The sequence below is a fragment of the Mesoplodon bidens genome, assembly GCF_964165515.1.
Source record: "Mesoplodon bidens genome assembly, chromosome: 7".
Taxonomy (NCBI): domain Eukaryota; kingdom Metazoa; phylum Chordata; class Mammalia; order Artiodactyla; family Ziphiidae; genus Mesoplodon; species Mesoplodon bidens.
The window spans coordinates 105696000-105715433 of NC_138164.1; the positions used below are offsets into that span (position 1 = coordinate 105696000).

Sequence of the window (19434 nt, forward strand, 5' to 3'; positions counted from 1 at the left end):
CCAGCATGAGGTGAAGCCAGTTATAGGACCCTGGTGGTCCTGATGCTGCAGAATCGATCTTCTTGACTAAGCCTTTGTGTGAGCACTTTCCGCAGAGGAGAACACACCCTTTTAGACATCGCGTCTTTACAACTAGGTGATGGGGAAACTGACACTTATTAGGCACTGCTGTGTGCCCTGTGTTGTGCTAGAAGCTTTCCACGTGTGAACTCTTCCAAGCCTCGTAAAAGTCATAAAGTATATGGTGTTATTACCATTTACAGGTAAACTCGGGTCAGTAAGGGACTTGACAGAGGTCTCACAGCCAGTTATTGGTAATAACAGGTTTTGGACTTCAGTTGTGGGTGACCCAAGACTTCTTTTTTCCCAGTTCACGTGTCCTCTCCCTGGAGGTGGCCCAGGCTGCCCTGTTAGAGCCTGTTCAAAGCCAACATGTGGCCGTCTTGGGTGGGGAATCCCTGTACAAATTCCAGGGGTCTCAAAAGTGCATGTTATGATGGAGGGCTAGGGGGGCCTGTGTCCCATGCTTCAGGGCACAGGTGTTCCCAGCTTCCAAAACCTTCCCTTAGTCCATCCCACGATGGCAGCCTCATCCCATTTCCATAGCACGTGTACCTATCTGAAGAAAACTGAGTTGACATCCTCATGTGTGTCTACACACACACATACATGGGATATATCCCCTCAGTGGGGATACTACAAGACCTCCAAAGAGAGGAAACTCAACAAATGCTTGTTAACTCACCTTCCTGGGGGGAGACCAGGTTCCTATTTTCTAGTGAGGATCTCCGAGATCCTTTTTGGGAGATGGAGCTCTCTGGAGGCTGCTGAGAGGCCCAAGTATTGATGATAGTTGATAAAAGGAGCATTTTATCTCACACTTTAGAAACTGCTGGGTGGATCCAGGCTGCTGGTCTCTGGTAGGGGTTATTTATTCAACTAGAATTGATTAAGTTTCCGTTACATGTATAGCGTATGGTAAGTGCTCAGTATACATGCGGAATAAGTTAATGAAAGACAAGTACAAGTAATTTTATTTTACCAATTTATTTTTTTTTGGCCGCTCCCCATGGCTTGTGGGATCTTAGTTCCCCGACCAGGGATCAAACCCAGGCCCTCAGCAGTGAAAGAGCCGATCCTAACCACTGGGCCTCCAGGGAATTCCCAAGTACAAGTAATTTTAATTACAAGTGACAGAAGCCGGTTCTGGCTAAATGAATAAAAAACAGCATTACAAGAATACTGTTGGGCTCATTGAAAGAATACTGGGGAAGGTCTGTAGAACTAGCTCTAAGCCAAGGGGTGGGTTCGGGAGGACAGAAACAAGGGTAGCCCTGGGCACCAAGCAGGTATCTCTGTTGGGTGCTGCTATAGGTTGACTTGGCTCTGTTCATTTCACAATTCAGAATCCTCAGAGAGCTTGGGTGGTGATTGATAACCTTCCCAGAATCATGTGGGGAAGGTCGGGGTTATCTTCACAAAGGGAGGTGTTCTGGGCAGGCACACACTCAAAGTATCTTCTCCAGTGGGTACCGAAGGCAACCCTGACCCTCCAGGAGTTTACAGTCAGTGGGGAAGGATAGATAAGTGAAGGGATAATTAATAGAGGGCTGGGATTGATGCTGTGGAAGGTTGGCACAAAATGCACTGGGAGCTCAGGGAGGTTTTCAAGTTTGCATGGGGGGTCGGGGAGTGTCAGATCAGGGAGAAGTTTGTTCGAGATTGAGTTTTAAAGGCTCAGTAAAATTTTGCCAGCTGGACAAATGCATTTCAGGAAGAAGTCCTTATGTGACAGTTCAGCAATATGAAAGAATGGTGTGTCCAGGAAGTGCTAGGAGTTTCCAAGCGCCTGGTCCAGAGATGCATCACAGAGGGAGAAATGTGGGCGGGACTGGATCTTAAAGGGCCCCATGTGCTCTGTTAGGCTTTGGGACTTTCAGTCCTGGGAGATGAACTATCACTGAACGACTTCAAGTGGCAAAAGGACGGGATCAGTCCTAAGTTTTAGGAAGGTGATTGTTAGGGGCTGTGGCAGTGTCCTCAGATTCAGTTCCTTTGAATGTGGCTATTAAGCTTGGGTTGCTGATGGTTGCAGACAAGCCAGAGAATGAGATTACAGAGGATCCAGTCAGAAGAGGCTCCCCGGATGGCTGGAGAGTCCCAGATTTCAGTGGGAATTCCCGGTAACTCCATCTGCTGTAGCAGGTCTGGGGGATGGTAGCAGGGGAAGGAAAGAGGTCCTTGGTGGCTTTCCTTGCTGGTGGAGTTCCCATGTTGAGAGTGACACGTCTTGGCTTAGGAGGCCAAAGGCCACTGAAGGGTGTGGAGAAGCAGGTGTCAAGGGGTTCACCCCCTGCCCACCTCCACTCCCAACAACCAGTTCTTCCTTGCTTAGAGGTGGGCTGTGTGTAATGCAGCAGTCGTCTGGGAGGAGCATCTGGGAAGAATGCAGAAGCCGCTGAGGCCCTTTAGCTGGGTGGGAATGGAAGCACTTCCTTTAGATAGCCGTTTTGTGCTTTTGTAGAGGTAGCTGAATGAGATTAAGAAAGCCGGGGTCCCTGGGGGTTCCTGGGGGCTGCCGAGAGAGCTTCCTTTTCCCCATAAACATGAGCTCTGACAGGGAACAGCACACAGTGCTGTTTCCTTTGCAGTAGGTGGTTTCTGAAAACAGGAAAATGTTTGCTCCTACTGTGATGATTTGAAGCTAGTGCTTTGGAGGAATTGGGACTGTTTTAATACAGATCCCCGGTAGGGTAGGTCATGCATCTGAACATTGTGGAGAAGAGTTTAGGAACATATGGTCCAAATCCAAAGGATGGGCTAGAATCTGCCTGTCTCCAACATTTTAGCTGTGTGACTTCGGCCAAGTTACTTAACCTCTCTGTTTTATGTTCTCCAACTGGAGTGAGTTATAGTAACATCACCAATACCACCACCACCACCACCACCAAAACATAATATTTATTGAGTAGTTACACTATGCCAGGCACTGTGCCAAAGTGTTTTATATTCATTACCTCATTTATTTTGTAAACGAACCTATGACATAAGTGGTGTTCTTATTAGCACTTTACAGATAAGGAAACCTAGGCACAGCGAGTTTAGTAACTTGCTCCCTTCTTCCCCTCATCCCCCTGTAAAATATCAGTAAGTGTGGAGCTAGGATTTAAACTCAGACAGTGTGACATCGGAGTTTGATACATCACAGAGCTGTTCTGAGTTTTAAAGGAGATATGTATGTAAAATGTTCACTGCAGATATAGCTCCTGGTCTTTAGTGAGCATTCAGTGCTGTGCGTTATTTCCAGTGCTTTTGGTCTCACCCTCCTTTTTGTCTCTCACAGAAGCAGCTGACACAGGATGATGATGCAGATGAGGTCGAGATTGCTATTGACAACACAGCTTTCATGGATGAGTTCTTTTCTGAGGTAGGTGTCCTTCCTGTATTTTTTTTCTGAATGGACATAAGGAAACACAACTTCCTTAGTAAAGAATAAAACCCCCCAGATCTTTCAAGGGTAGCAGAGGAAAGTCAGTCTTTTGCTGGGGTGGAATGGACACACCAAGAAGTTACAAGGAGAGTTTCTTCAGTACTTGGGAGGATTTTTAATCTTATCGAGAAAGTCAGGAGAAGGTAAATTATATATATTAAAGAGATGCTTTTATTTATTTATTTATTTATTTTATTTTATTTTTTTTTGTTACGTGGGCCTCTCACTGTTGTGGCCTCTCCCCTTGCGGAGCACAGGCTCCGGACGCACAGGCTCAGCGGCCATGGCTCACGGGCCTAGCCGCTCCGTGGCATGTGGGATCTTCCCGGACCGGGGCACGAACCCGTGTCCCCTGCATCGGCAGGCGGACTCTCAACCACTGCGCCACCAGGGAAGCCCTAAAGAGATGCTTTTAAAGTCTTATGCTACATGACAACATTTTAATGATATCCTTTCTTGCCTGAATTACATAGTTTAAATACAGAACCAACCCTGGGGGCCCAGCCACAAGTGTGGGAAAAAAAAATTGCATTTCATTGCATTTTTAGGCCTGTGATTCGGGTAGATCAGAATTGTTGTTTCCAAAAATTCAATCCCTTTGACTTTTCTGGTGATAACTGAGAAACCAAGAAACCACCAGTTTATTTTTTTCGAAATTCAGCAGAGGCAAACATGGGTGTCCTGTGTGTAGAGATTCACATAGTCTTTGATGTAGAGGGTACTGTTGGAAGGTGCTGTGGTAGACAGTCAATGATGGGAAGCTTGGGTGGGGGGGTGGGGGACGTTGTGTATCACGGACAGAAACACAGCCTTTGAAGCCAGGGAAATTTGGGTTCAAATCTTAGCCCTGCTTCTGACAGCTGTTGATCTTGTGAACGTTTCCTTAACAGGCTTGGTTTCCTTATCTGTACATTGGGATTGATAATGTAATTCCCCATAGGGCTATTAGGAGGATTAAATGGATTAGTGTTTGTAAAACATTCCATGTGTTTCAATAAAACCAAACCAAGCCACAAGAAGTTCCGGCACTGAAGTTTCTGCCACCATATTATGGTTTCTTTATTTAGGCTTTTTATTGCATATATAAAAAGGCGTCATATTCTTTTTGCAGGGGAGATGTGGGTGCTTCCTGTCATCTGGATTGTGAGTGTGGAAAAGCCACCCTCTAGCCACCCTCTAGTTCTTTTAGGACTTGATGGCTTATGCCACTTCATCTGTGAGAGTCACAAGCGGGTTTCAGAGCAAACTTGAGTGTGTGCTGACCTGATTGGGAAGTTGGCTGTGAATACTGCACAGATCCCCACCCTCTCCATGGGTGGGTCCATCTCTTTGGTGGAGGAGTCATAGTGAGATCAAACAATGCTTGAGTTTTGTGAGTCCAGTATTGTTCTAGGTGTGGACCGTGGAAGGAAAAGGTCTTTCTGTTCAGTGCTGGGGGTGGACTTAAGGAGATGCATGACATCATTGTAGCTCATCCCTCTGATCTTGCCTTAGAGAACCAGTTACATTAACTTCTTTCCTAGGATAAGGATTCTTCTCCATTAGCAGTGTCCTACCTCTTTTCTGAACCCGTAAGAGGGGCCCCGAGAGGCAGTACTCCTTGTGAGGTGGGAAGATGGTGGGCCTTGGCCTCCAAGACCTGGTCTGAGTCTATCCTCAGGCCTTTAATAGCAGTTAACCTTGGTCAGGTTCCTTAACCCAGCTGGATTTTGATTCCTGCTCTGGAAACTGGGAATGGCAGTACTTACCTTTCAAGGCTGTTGTGAGGATCACATGAGATCACATGAAGGTTGTACATCTGGAAAGCATCATCTGAACAGAACAGCACCAGATGGATGGTAGTTATTTTGGGGGACTTAACAAGGTCTCGAGGGCTGCTGCTTTTTGTATTGCTTTCTCTTAGTTAAATGCTTTTCTATCATTTAGGAAATAAAAAAGCCCTATCATATTTAGGGTGGAGAAGGGGACAGCATGGTGGAGTGGAAAGAGCATGATTTTTTGGACATAGTTCCCTACCTGCCACTAACTGTGTGATCTTGGGCACACGCCTTAACTTTTCTCTAAGTCTCTGTGGGTTTAGCTGTGAAATGGTGAGAAAAATACTCACCAGACAGATTTGTTGGGGATGAAAGGAGCCAGCACTCAGAAAGTGCTTAGAGGGGGCTTAGGTAAATGTTACTTTCCTCTGTACTCATGTAGATAGAGCACAGAGAGGATCAGTATTGGAGTGGGGCAGAGGCGGGAGGGAGCCCATCATGGAAAGAGATTGTGCAGCTCTGGCACCCCACGGATCCCGGTCTAAATTTCAGCTCTGCCTGTTACAGTGGTATAGCTTTGGAAAAGTTGTTGAACTGCTCTAAACCCCAGTTTCCTCTAAAACAGGCCTAGAGGTATTACCTGCTGGTTGTTATAAACATAAAATGAGAAAGTATACGGATGTACCCGCACAGTGCCTGACCTACAGTAAGTATGTCTTCAGTAAATTTTAGTTCTCATCACCATTCTGTTCCAGTGTATTTGTGAATAAATAGACCACAAAGTTTACTTTAGAGAATGTGGTCTGGAAATATCCTTGAAGGTGGGTTAAAGTGCATTCCAGATAATAAGGATTTAGGGAAATGAAAAGGTTTCCCTCTATATGTGTCTAAGGAATACACGCGGTACATCCTGCAGGATACATTGACAGCTGTGTAGATTTCTTGGGAATGCACTCTTGGGACAAAAGGTACCTTTTGGACTGCTTTCAGCAAGTAGGTCACCCCTGGTTATTTGCTGAGGACTGATGGTGTGAATCACAGCTTGGTCAGAGAGGCATTTGCAAGGTACAGATGAAGTCACAAGATCAGGATGTTTTCAAAATGTGCTTTGCCCCGTAAAACTCAAATGGCTTCTCCAGCCTCCCAGTTATTATAGAAAAGAGTTGACTCTTGGGTGTTTAGGCCTCCTTGGCTGTTAAAAAGCCAGGGTCTAGTAAATGATAAACCTTAGATTTTTTTGTCTAATTTGTAGTTGTCTGTATTTTCCTTGGTCTCTTTGTTCAGTCGGCAGGGAGTGCAGAGTTTTAGAGGAAACAGAACCTGCCTGAGAGGGCAGGATTGAGAGATGGAGTCTGCCTGCTATGTAACAAATCACCTTACCAGTTAGTGGGGTAAAGCAACCGCTCTGTAATACTGATGGATTCTGTGGATTAGGAATTCAGACAGGGCCCAGTGAAGGTGGGTTTTTTTTTGGGGGGGCGGGGGCTGTGCCCTCGTGACTTGTAGGATCTCTCAGTTCCCCATCCAGAGATTGAACACGGGCCCCAGCAGTGAAAGTGCCGAGTCCCTTAACCACTGCGCCACGAGGGAGCTCCCGGAGGTGGGTTATTTTTGCTGCATAGTTTCTGGGGCCTTGAATAGCTAGAGTCTGGAATCTCAGAGACTTTTTTTTTTTTTTAATATTTGTTTATCTATTTATTTGGCTGTGCTGGGTCTTAGTTGCAGCATGTGGGATCTTTTAGTTGCAGGTTGCAGACTCTTAGTTGCAACATGCCAAATCTTAGTTGCGGCATGTGGGATCTAGTTCCCTGACCAGGGATCACACCCGGGCCCCCTGCACTGCGAACACAGAGTCTTAGCCACTGGACCACCAGGGAAGCCCCTGGAATCTCAGAGACTTCTTAATTCAAGCATCTGGTGCCTGAAGTAGGGTGAGTCAAAGGAGCACCTGTACTTGACCTCTTTCTGTGGCACGGGCTCCTCAGCATGACCAGCTCACGGTCATCGGTTTGGTGGAGGAGGCTTTGGGCTCCAAGACAAGCATTGTAGCTGCGGAAGTCATACAGCCCATCACTTGTATCGTACTCTGTTGTCGAAGCAGTCACAAGCCCACCAGATTCAAGAGAGCAGTACATAGATACCACCTCTCAATGAGGAGATTGAAGAATTTGTGCCATGTTTTAAAACCACCAGAGTCACAGCTCCACATGCCATCATCCTACACCAGCATCACAGGCAGTGAGAGAGCAGGCAGCTAGAAAAGTTCAGAAATCCTTTGATCAGGGAGGAAAACTACCCAAATCCTCCACACTGACTTCCCCTGTGGCTCTTTGGCCAGCAGTGGATCACATGGTCATGGCCACTCTTTTCTAGAATGGAGACCAGGAAAGTGAGAACTTAGCAAAGGGGCAGGATTGTCAGGATTGCCATAGAACCGATCATGATTCATCCTCTGGGGCTGGCAATATTGCTGCCCAAACAAAATCAGAGTTCTGTTAACAAGAAAGGGCAGGGGCAGGTGGGGATGGCTATTTGGATGGCAGTATGAGATGCAGAAAGATTTCTGTGATCAAACATGTTTGAGAAACACTTCATAATCTTTTCCTCCCATGGAGATTGAAAATGCACATGAACTTATCAAAGATGCTAAGAAGTCCTATAATAAAGAAACCTGGTTAACTTACCGATCTCAACACTTATTTTTTTCATAGAACCCTTTCTGACATGTAACTTCAGTTAGCAAAATGAATGAATAGATTTCAGAAAATGCTATTATAAAGTTTTCTTTCTTGGATGCGCTTAAGAAAGGTATATGAGGCAATCTGGCAGTGGTGTATGAAGCAAGCTTACCCCTGGAGTTACTTACATTCATTTATCCATTGAACAAACGTCTACTGAGGGACACCATGTGCTTGGCATAGTGATGGGGATCCAGGCGCCTGAGGGGAACAAGACGGGTGGAGCAGTGGCTGGTTAGCGGAACTGAGAGATGATCAGTCTTGTGATGTCTGTTAAAACGAAGATCCTCAAAGTGGATGTAACTTGGAAATCTAGGCATTAAGTTGAATCTAGCAGGTTAAATACTCTCCAACTCGTTCTTGAAGTAGCATCTTTGGATGACTAGGTGGGCTGGTAGGTTCTGCGTTTCTGGGCTCTTTCCATAGGCAGGCAGGAAGCCCTTGCCGGTCATTTGCCTGTTTACCCTCAGGTCCGTTCCCTGCCCTCCCTGTACTCTGCTCTGTATTGCAAGGTACTCATTGCCCAGGTTCCCTTGCCAACTGGCTTTTGGGGTGTTTGACCCAGGGGAGGCACTGCGGAAGAGTCAAGGTCGGGGGATGAAGCTACGGTTTTCCTCCCAGACGCATCTCCTCCACGGCCTCAACTTTCACTCCATAGACCCTCCTCCATGGTCCTGTTCTGCCGGTTGACTCCACCATCATCTGGCTGCCATCAGAGGGGCCCTGGTGACCCTGCCTTCCTTCTTCGTCCCTCCAACCTGCTGTTGCTCATTTCCAGAGTGCCTCACCATCCTCTGTTTGGCTTCTCAGCTCTTGGATCTCTGTGTCAAGAATTCCCTGTATTTTCTAGTAGGCAGCTAGAAAAGCTCAGAAGTCCTTTTATGAGGGAGGAAAACTACCCAAACCACCCAACTACTTCGGTTAAAATAACTAGATAGGTTTTTATTTTCCTGACCCTACTTTGAGTGATGCAAAGCCCAGATACACTTAATTGATTTGAGGTGATTGTCCCAGACTACTACTTTTCACCGGTCAGTATAACTCTGAGATCATATGTTTCTTTTCATTCATAAAAGGAGAGTTGAAATACTACTCTCAGTCTTGATAAAACCCCTTGAGGGACTTGACTTCTGTTGCTTGGCTGACTGAGACCTTTCTCTGTCCCTTCTTGTCAATGTTTGTTTTCCAAAGCAAAGAAGCAAACAAATCAAAGAGGACTTCACTGAGAACTTCTAATACAAGGACTGTTTCGGATTTTGCTATTTTTGGAGAAAAGTAAAAGTATATGAATTGTGCAAAGCAGGAATCATTTATTTGATTCTTACAACCCCATTACTTTTGTCACCTTAAAAAGGTGACATATAATAAGTTTTCAATAAATAAATATGTAAGATTTAATGCCTAACTTAGAGGTACAAGGCACATGGGAATTTAGGGGAGGCAGAGACATTTTAGGTAGAAGAGACAAAGCCTTATACCTTACCCCACGGCACCTGCCAGTCTCCAAAGTAGTACTTTCTCTGCTTTTAGATTAGATTAGATTACATTACATTACACTGGATTAGATTCCACTGGCTAATTAGGTCCAGAGGGAAGAGGCCATCCATGCCTTGAAAATAACTCCCTCCTTTTAGTTAGATGATGGTGATTAGTACAGTCCTTCCTCGGTATCTGCGGGGGTGGGGGGAATTGGTTCCAGGACCCCCATGGATACCAAGTCTGTGGATGCTCAAGTCTCATATAAAATGGTATAGTATTTGCATATCATCTACACACACCTGTATACCTTAAATCATCTCTAGATTACTTATGATACCTAATACAATGTAAGTGCTATGTAAATAGTTATAAATACAATGTAAATGCTATGTTAAATAGTTGCTAGTGTGGTAAATTTGAGTTTTGCTTTTTCGAACATTCTGGAATTTTTTTTTTCCCCCTGAGTATTTTCGATCCGGGGTTGGTTGAATCCATGGATGCAGAACTTGAGGATACAGAGGGCAGCCTATATACTGTGGTAATTGTAGTTGGTCCCATGATGCAGACACCCAATGTGAAGAGTGGTTGACTTGCTGTCCTTACTGGATTTCCTTGGGTGGCTACTGACATCACAGAACATTTTGTTAACATTAGCACTGCTGTGAGGATTAAATGAGACATTGCTTGTAAAGGCTCAGCGTAGTATCTGGCACACAATAAATGTGCAGTAGTTGCTGGCTGTTTTTGTCTTTATCACCATCTGATGTTTATTGAGCGTGTACTTTGTGTTAAGCCTTTGACATATCTTATCTCATTTAATGCCCACACAAACTCTAGGAAGTGGGAAATATGATAATCCTCATTTCACAGATGAGAGAACTGGGGCTCAGAGAGGGTAAGTGGCTTGTTCAAGGTCAAAAAAACTGCTAAGGGGTGGAGCCAGAACGTGAACCTGGTATGATTCTAACTTATTTTCTTAAGCTGTGCTATCTAGATTGCCCCATTACTGACAAATCATTGAAAAATACATTTTAAAAAGTAACAAACAATAAGTGGGCATTGGGGATGTATTAGCTGCAAATTTAGCATGGCAATAAAAAAAAAAAAACTTGCAGATTGGTTCCCTCAGTCAGCAACTTGACTGAGTTGCTTGAGCACTCCTTGTGTAAAAAGCTCTCTACAGGGAGCCTTGGTTGGAGAACAAAGAAATAAGGCACATGATGTGAGTCAAAGGCCATTGAGCCAGTCTCACAGAACTGGTGAGTGGATCTCACACACTCACCTGACACAGGCTGAATACACACGGGACCTGGGAGAGAAGAGAGAGAGCTTCCCGTAGGTGATTCTTGCACCTTCACCTGGTTCAGGAGACAGGGTTTGGATTTAACAGTTGCCTTGGTTCAAACCTCGGTTTTGCCTCTTTCTGCAGTTACGGGCTTGACTGACTTCCTCAATTTCTTTGAGCTGCAGTGCTCTCGTGCATAAAAAGGAGATAGTGATGGTGACTTCACAGACATCCAGTGAAGGGCCTTGTTTCTGGGACAGGTATATGTTAAATCGGGTTTAGTTCTTAATATATTATTGTGCAGGGTAATGTCAGTCTATTTAAAACAACCCCAAACAAACACACAGACAAATAGCACTTGAGCTTTTAGATTCAGCACTGGCAGATTTCCTGCTAGCCCTGTCCCCCTGCCCCGATATTGGGTTGTCTGGCAAATGCACAAGAGGAAATTAATTGCATGTCTACTTGCTACCATGAAATACTCAGAAAGTCACCTTCGAGAAAAACTAACACTTGCAAGAAAAAACACAGACACAAAGTTTTAAAAAAAAGAAAAGCTCTGTGATCGGCCAGTTGCCCATCCTGAAGTCCTGAAGGGATTCTGAGGTTATTTGGTGACCTGACTAAATTACTAGATTACTAAATCAGAGTCCCTGAAATACCTCCAAATGGTGAGGTGGTTGAGGACAGAGGGAAGAGAGCAGCTGCCGTGGGTGGAGGATGACTGGAGGTGGGGGTGGAGGACCCTGACCTGGAAAGTTCTGCGGGCAGGTTGAGGATGGAGCCCGAGGCCCAGTGCTCCCGTCTGTCGGGCCAGATAAGCCGTTTACCATCTGGTCTCCAAGTGCCTGGAGCGACTCTAAGCTTGGGGTCCAACAGTCTCATCCTAAAAACTTCCTACCTCGTCTCCCTACCACTGACCCAGCTTTGGGTCAGGATGCTCTTCACTTGATGAAATAATATTCCAGGAGCTATTTTCTAAGACATGCAATCCGTTGAACATACAAAACCTTAGGCCTCTGCCGTCTTGAAAATAGGGTGATCAGTTCCGTTGTTAAAATTCATTTTAAAATGGCGAGGACATGTTATTCTAGAAAGTCTTTTTTCTCAGTCCTGTTTTATACAATGTAATTGCCCTGGCAAGACAGTCACGTGATGGACATGGAAATGTGGTGTGATGCACTGACACTTTAGGAGTTGGAAGAGGAGTCAGTGTTTGATGGGAGAGATGAAGAGAGAGGGAAGGGTAAGGTGGCAATTTCTGGGTCCCCCGAGGCCCTGAGTCTGAGGTGGTTACACCCCTAGAGCCACCAGCGTTCACAGGTGATAACACAGGCCTTTTTGATAACTGGGTAGGCTTGGGATGCTGCTGAAAGTGAAGCAGTATGAAGAAGCCAAAAACATTGTCTTAGCTCTAATGGAAAAGGCACCCCAGTCGGACCCTGGAGAGCACCATTTGAGTGCTGTCCCTACCACCAACCCTGTGACCTCTGACCTCTTTAACCTTAGTTTCTTCATTTCAATAATGATCTGAATGAAATGCTATGGATTGTTTTGCCAGCTGTGAAAATGCTTCACAAATGTTTGGGTAGCTACTTGTATTTGTATTTACACTCTGATGATATTATTAGACTGAAAATTTATTCTGTGTCTTTCTTTTTGGTTTTTCTGTTTGTTTGTTTTTTGTTTTGTTTTGTTTATTCTGTATCTTTAAGCAAGTAATTCCATTCTCAAACTATGATGCATCAAAGCCAATATACTGGGTTGGCCAAAAAGTTCGTTCGAGTTTTCTGCAACATCTTATGGGAAAAACCCAAAGGAACTTTTTGGCTAACCCATATTTGTAGAGGGTCAAATCCCCGCTCCACTGTCAAAAATACTAATTTGAGGGGTAGAGAACTCAAGTTTTATTTCTTTGTAGTTTGGAGAGCTGTGATCAGGGTTTTTTTTTTTTTTTTAAGTGAATTATTCACCAGAAGAAAGGGCTGCCGGAAGCTGCATATTGAGTTGTATTTTCGTTGTATCTCAGGTGTTAAGATCCTACTCTTTGGCATTTTACAAGATTTCTGTTTGTTGACTGTGGCCGTGTTGATGTGCCCCTCTTTGTGGAAGTGAGGCAGGTAGATGTGGTGGGTTTTGAGGTCTCTTTGGCATGTGCTGCTGCCTGCGTATGCACTGGCACCGCAGCAGAGGCCGTGGTGCCAGGACAGCCGGTGCCTTTGAAGAGGGAGCCAAGACTGAACTTAAATGCTCAGGCAGCAGCGTCCTGGGACGGTGTTCCATCTGGGAATGAGGCGCAGCTAGAAGTACTTTCTGATACACACCTTGTACAGTTAGGAACCTCAGAAATGGGCAGAAATGGTCCACGGCTTGAGCTCCTGGGTCTTGATCGTCTAAGGCGATCAGCTAGTAAGAGGCGTTTCCCCAGAACACATGTCCAAGAGAAGTTCAGCATCTCCTGAGATGGTCATTGCTTCGTCTCTCTCTCTCTTTCTCTCTTCTTCATCTCTGTTTTTGTCTTTCTCTTCCTCTCATTCTTCTCTCTGTGTTTCTCACTCTCCAGGTTTGTTCTCTCCCTTTCCCTTTTTTTCTTTCCTTTTTCCCTCTCTCCTGTCCTCACTTTCTGCTGCTCCACTTTTGGAGGAGCTGGGGATCTGCCTGGTAAGGTTTCTTGACCCTTCACTGATTATTCCTCATGGGTTGTCCTGGCTCTTCCTGACTCTGGCTGGGATCTTCCCATCCAAGGTGAGTAAACGTACTTCCTCTCAGGGAGCAATGAGGACGGGTCTTCAATGACTGCTCTGTTTACGTTCGTTTCTCTGACTATGGGAAGGGTACTCACTGGGCTCACTGGTCCTCAGAAGACATTTCCTGTCACCATCTGCTTCCACCAACCCAGAAGGTGGGCAGGGAGCTCTGTTTTCATCTCAGTCATGGCTATATTCTTCCTCTTGATGACAGAGGCTATCATCTTTCTAACTATAGATCGAGGAAACTCGACTCAACATTGACAAGATCTCAGAGCACGTGGAGGAAGCTAAGAAGCTCTACAGTATCATTCTGTCTGCACCCATTCCAGAGCCAAGTGAGTGTTGACTCGGGGCTGAATCACCCAACAGTGACCCTTGGCCACTGGGGCTGGGCCTTGGTTTCCTCCCTCTGTGAGCAGCAGGGGTGGGGGGGTGTATTACCTTACACTAACATACGCGCCATGTCATCTCCCGTCCTCCTCTACCCTCTCCTGGTCACTGCTCTGCTACGGTTACCTCTTCTCTTCATGGTCCAACCCATTTAGCCAAACTCTCCTCTCCTTCCCAGCTAGACCCTCTCATGGCTGGCAATGGCTCTTACAGCTGCTGAGATACCTCATCTCTGTCCCACCCACCACTGCCCCTGTGCTATTTCCTCTGCCTGAAATGCTTCCCCAGTACCCCCCTATTTTTCCACGAGGTGTTTTTATTCTGTAGTTCTGGGGTAGGATGCCAGGGAAAAAAATGCCTTTTAAAAATAAGCTTTCTGTGATTCTAATGACAGATGTCTTGAGAGCCCACCGGGATACATACTGCTCTGGGCCATGGGCACCTGAGAAAGCTCCCCACCTCCTCTGTTGATTGTTGTAGCTGACTAAGCTTTCAGTCTCTTCTAAGTGACTCTGCCTGCATTTGTTTACCCAGAAACCAAGGATGACCTGGAGCAGCTCACGACTGAGATCAAGAAAAGGGCCAACAATGTCCGGAACAAACTGAAGAGTAAGAAAGGAACAAAGGGAGCGGGCAGTACTCCCACCATCCGTCTCACATCCGGGGTCCAGCCCTTCTGGACCGAAACTCTTCCTGACGGGAGTGACACCACCCTTGCCGTCTCTGCTTGTGGTCTGGGCACTGTCCCTGGAATGACCTATTATAGCCCCAGACAGTTTACCTGCTCTCGAGTCATCACTGTGGTTGAGAGAGTCCAGAATTGAAGTTCGGAGATGGGAATGAAAGTGTGCTTTCAGCTATTGGATATTTGGGTGACTTGGTCCTTTAGCTTAGTCCCTCGACTTTTCTCTTCCTGGTCCCATTTCCTTCCCCAGCACCTACGTAACATTTGAGCAGTGATGTTAGTGATGTATGGATGCCAGATGGATTATAGACTCTGGAGACATTTCTTGGGGGCCAGGTATCACCCTCCCATCACCCCCATGCCCACCCCTCAATTTCGGGCATTGTTCAGTGAAGCCACTGTCGTAGATTCAGTTCCTCTGGGCGCCCAGAAGGTTCCTTAGCTCCATGGCTATCATCTGCATTCTTGCCCCACTGTACTTGGTGACGAGTGCATGCTGTTGGTCTGAGAGTGAAAGCAGCATTGCTCAGCCTCATTTATCATTTCTTCCCCCCAACAGACTGTGCTGCCTGTTTTCATGCGGGTGGAGGTGGAAGTCGTTAGTGGCAGCTTCCAGTCGTAGCCGTGATCGTGTGCCAAGGCCTCTGTGTGCATTCTCATTTAATTTTCACGTTGGTGTTGCTAGGGGGGCACTGCTGTTCATTCCATTTTACAGACGAGAGAACAGGAACACTACGAGAGGTTAAGTGGCTTTTCCAAAGTTACATGGCTGCTAAGGGGTAAGGATTTGAGTCCGAGTCTCTTAGTGACAGAGACTCATGGTGTTAACCACTGTGCTGAGAGGTGTCCAAGGAAGAAGACCCGGCAGTAGTAAAGGTGGTGGAACGCAGGTCACGTGGCTCAGGTGTGAGCTGACCTTTTGAGACTGGACCTGCCTGCTGTTAACGTCTCCTGGGCCGGGTGTGTGAGAAAGAGAGAGGAGGCCGCACTGCACAGTGTGTTTCTTGGAGGAGAGCAGCAGATGCGTTGCTAGAATAACCTCCTCTCCCATCCAGGCATGGAGAGGCATATTGAAGAAGACGAGGTCCGGTCGTCAGCAGACCTTCGGATTCGGAAATCCCAGGTGAGATTTTCCCTGGTCTAACAACCATCTAGTCCAATCTTTTAATTTTTTTTTTCTTAGCTGTGGAGTCTTCTTAATTAAAAAAAATTTTTTTTAATAAATTTATTTATTTTTGGCTGTGTTGGGTCTTGTTGCTGCGTGTGGGCTTTCTCTAGCTGTGGCGAGCGGGGGCTACTCTTCGTTGTGGTGCACGGGCTTCTCATTGCAGTGGCTTCTCTTGTTATGGAACACGGGCTCTAGGTGTGCGGGCTTCAGTAGTTGTGGCTCACGGGCTTAGTTGCTCCGCGGCATGTGGGATCTTCCTGGACCAGGGCTCGAACCCATGTCCCCTGCATTGGCAGGCGGATTTTTAACCACTGTGCCACCGGAGAAGTCCCTTTTTAAAATCTTTATTGAAGTATAGTTGATTTACAATACTGTGTTGGTTTTAGGTGTACAGCAAAGTAATTCAGTTTTGCATATATATATATATATATATATATATGCTTCTTTTTCAGATTCTTTTGCATTATAGGTTATTATAAGATATCGAATATAGTTCCCTGTGTGATACAGTAAATCCTTGTTGTTTATCTATTTTATATATAGTAGTGTGTATCTGTTAATCCCATATTCCTCATTTATTCTCCCCCCTTCCCCCTTTGGTAACCATAGTTTGTTTTCTATGTCTGTGAGTCATGTCTGTGCTTCTGTTTTGTAAATAAATTCATTTGTATTATTTTTTAGATTCCACATATAAGTGATACGTTTGTCTTTCTCTGTCTGACTTACTTCACTTAGTATGATAATCTCTAGGTCCATTCATGTTGCTGCAAATGGCATTATTTCATTCTTTTTTATGGCTGAGTAGTATTCCATTGTATATATGTACCACATCTTCTTTATCAGTTCCTCTGTTGATGGGCATTTAGGTTGCTTCCATGTCTTGGGCTATTGTAAATAGTGCTGCTATGAATGTTGGGGTGCATGTATCTTTTCGAATTAGAGTTTTTGTCTTTTCCAGATATATGCTGGGGAGTGGGATTGCTGGATCATATGGTAACCCTATTTTTAGTTTTTTAAGGAACCTTCATACTGTTCTCCATAGTGGCTGCACCAATTTACATTCCCACCAACAGTGTAGGAGGGTTCCCTTTTCTAGCTATGGAGCCTTTAAAACAAAAAACAAACAACCAACAACCACTGATTGGAACTCAATTTGAGGAACTGATGGAGGGGAGCTGCTCAGGTTGAGGTGGGGGACAGGGCCGAGTCCAGCTGGTGGCCCCTCTCACATTGTCCTCTAAGGAGGTGCCTGAGGCTCCCAGAGCACTGCTGAGGGTTTAGTGAGCCTCCTTGGTTTACAGGTGAGGAAACTGAAGTCTTCTCTCTGAAGACTGTTGGTCATTAGTTGTCCAGTTTGGAGTCAGGCTGTTTGGTGGTCATCAAAGATATGATCCTTGTCCTTGAACTGGCACGATGTTCAAGTAGCACAAGGAAACTATGATATAAGACCCGTGGGAGAACGTGTATGAAGACCGGATCAAATGCATGTGCTCCCAGCATCAGACGATCTCGGGAAAAACTGGGGTGGCCAGAGGAGGCTGGGCCTTGGTGGGCAAGATGCCAGCATGGACAGGCTCGGGGAGAGGTTCTCCTTAGAGGCATGGGGGCAGGAGTGGTGTGTGTGTGTGCCTGGGTGGGTTGGTAGCAGCGGGGGTGGGTGTGGGTGTGAGGGGGCAGACGTGAAGAGAGCAGCCTGTCTAGAGAAAAAAGTTTGTCATGGGATAGTGGACGTTGAGTTTTTGGTAGAGAACATAGCACCATATTCCAGAGGCCTTTGGCTACAGTCCGGGGAGTTTGGATCTGACTGAGTAGCCTGTATGCATTTACTTTGGGTTGCAGTTTGTTAGGAGGATAACATGGGAACCATTTGAAAACTGGATCAGAGTGGGAAAGAGGCAAGAGGCAGGTGGATCTCTAGTTGGGTTTTGCAATGATTTCGGTCTGAATTTGCCTGGTGGTAGTTGGTTTGAAAAAAGCATAGATATTGGTGATTTTGCAAAGGAAAAACCAGTAGGGCTTGATGCTGAGAGGTGGGTAAGGAAAAAAAATGATAAAGATTGGAGTTTAGGCACCAGGGCCATTGACTGAAGGCACTGAGTCAGAAGCAAGAAAAGTTGGGGAGGTCAGTTTGAGTAACAACTCAAGGATCTTTGGATGTAGGAGAGAGTCTGGCAGCTTTAGAAAACAGGGCCTCTGAGATTCACAAGGTATCTCCTTTGGCCTCACAATTACTATAGGAGTTCAGCAAGACAGGTTAATAGGTACTGAAAACATGCTTTGGAAAGGTCAGCCGACTTTTCCAACGGTGTAAAGTTAGGAAACCAAAAAACTGAGTCTTGTACCTGGTCTTTGTTTTTTGTTTTGTTCTGTTTTCGTTTTTATACAATTTTGAAAGGTTACTTTCCATTTACAGTTATGAGCAAATGTTGGCTGTATTCCCTGTGTTGTACGGTACATCCTTGAGCCTGCCTTACACCCAATAGTTTGTACCTCTCACTCCCTCACCCCTATGTTGCCCTTCCCGCCCCACTGGTAACCACTAGTTCATTCTCCTTATCTGTGAGCCTGCTGCTTTTCTGTTATATTCACTAGTTTGCTGTATTTTTTAGATTCCACATATAAGTGATATCATACAGTATTTGTCTTTCTCTGACTTATTTCACTTATGCCTCCCAAGTCCATCCATGTTGCTGCAAATGGCAAAATTTCATTCTTTTTTTTTTTTATGTCTGAGTAGTATTCCATAGATATATAGATATCTATACCACGTTTTCTTTATCCATTCATCTGTTGATGGACACTTAGGTTGCTTGACAGTTGTAAATAATGCTGCTATGAACATTGGGGTACAAGTATCTTTGCAAATTAATGTTTTGGAGTTTTTTGATATATACCCAGGAGTGGAATTGTTGGGTCATATGGTAGTTCTGTTTTTAGTTTTTTGAGAAACCTCCATCCTGTTTTCCAGTGACTGCACCCGTTTACATTCCCACCATGAGCTGTCCCTGGTCTTCTGTTCCAGGACCAGTGCTGCTGTAGATGAGGCTGCATCGGGGCTGGGGTTCTATGAGAGTTGTGGACCTTCCCCTCCCTCGCCTCCTGGGGGCTCACAGCATTTCACCTTGCTCCCACAGCACTCCGTCCTCTCCCGGAAGTTTGTGGAGGTGATGACCAAATACAACGAGGCTCAGGTGGACTTCCGTGAACGCAGCAAAGGGCGAATCCAGCGGCAGCTCGAGATCAGTGCGTGTTTGAAGTTTGGCCTGTGCCCCTTCACCCTTCCTGCCACGGGCTTGTCCGTCCCCCGTCGTGAGGCCCGGGGAGAGGGAGCAGCAGCCCCGCTGGTGGCTTCTGCCTTCTCTTCTGTGCCCGAGCTGAGGACACAGCACTGGTGCATCCTGGACGTTGCGTCTTAGGCTGAAAGATGGCTCGGAGTTACCAGGCCCGAGTCGTTTGATTGCCGTGGGAACCAGCGTTTCTGCATCCATGAAGGAAGCACTTGCTACACAGCTGCACTCCTTGGGGCTCAGGACATCTTTTGCTGCCTGTTTGACAGCAGAGAATGGTGCTAGTTGCCATGAGGAATAAAGAAGTTACTACAGCCACGCCCTTTAGGAATCAGAAACCGGACTGCAGGGCCCCACAGGGCGGAAAGTGCTTTGAGTGCAGGAACCGAGTGAACAAGGGCGCAG

At 45.8% G+C, this 19434-nt stretch overlaps 1 protein-coding gene across 3 annotated transcripts in view; it reads left to right on the forward strand.

Annotated features, from left to right (window-relative positions):
- STX3 (syntaxin 3) overlaps positions 1-19434 on the forward strand; it is a 43614-nt gene that overhangs the window by 13535 nt on the left and 10645 nt on the right. For all 3 annotated transcript variants that reach the window (XM_081240085.1, XM_081240084.1, XM_081240083.1), the window contains exons 2-6: positions 3344-3427; positions 13735-13834; positions 14424-14498; positions 15630-15697; positions 18877-18985. In XM_081240085.1, the coding sequence (XP_081096211.1) occupies positions 3344-3427; positions 13735-13834; positions 14424-14498; positions 15630-15697; positions 18877-18985 (436 nt within the window). The remainder of the gene's footprint in view (positions 1-3343; positions 3428-13734; positions 13835-14423; positions 14499-15629; positions 15698-18876; positions 18986-19434) is intronic.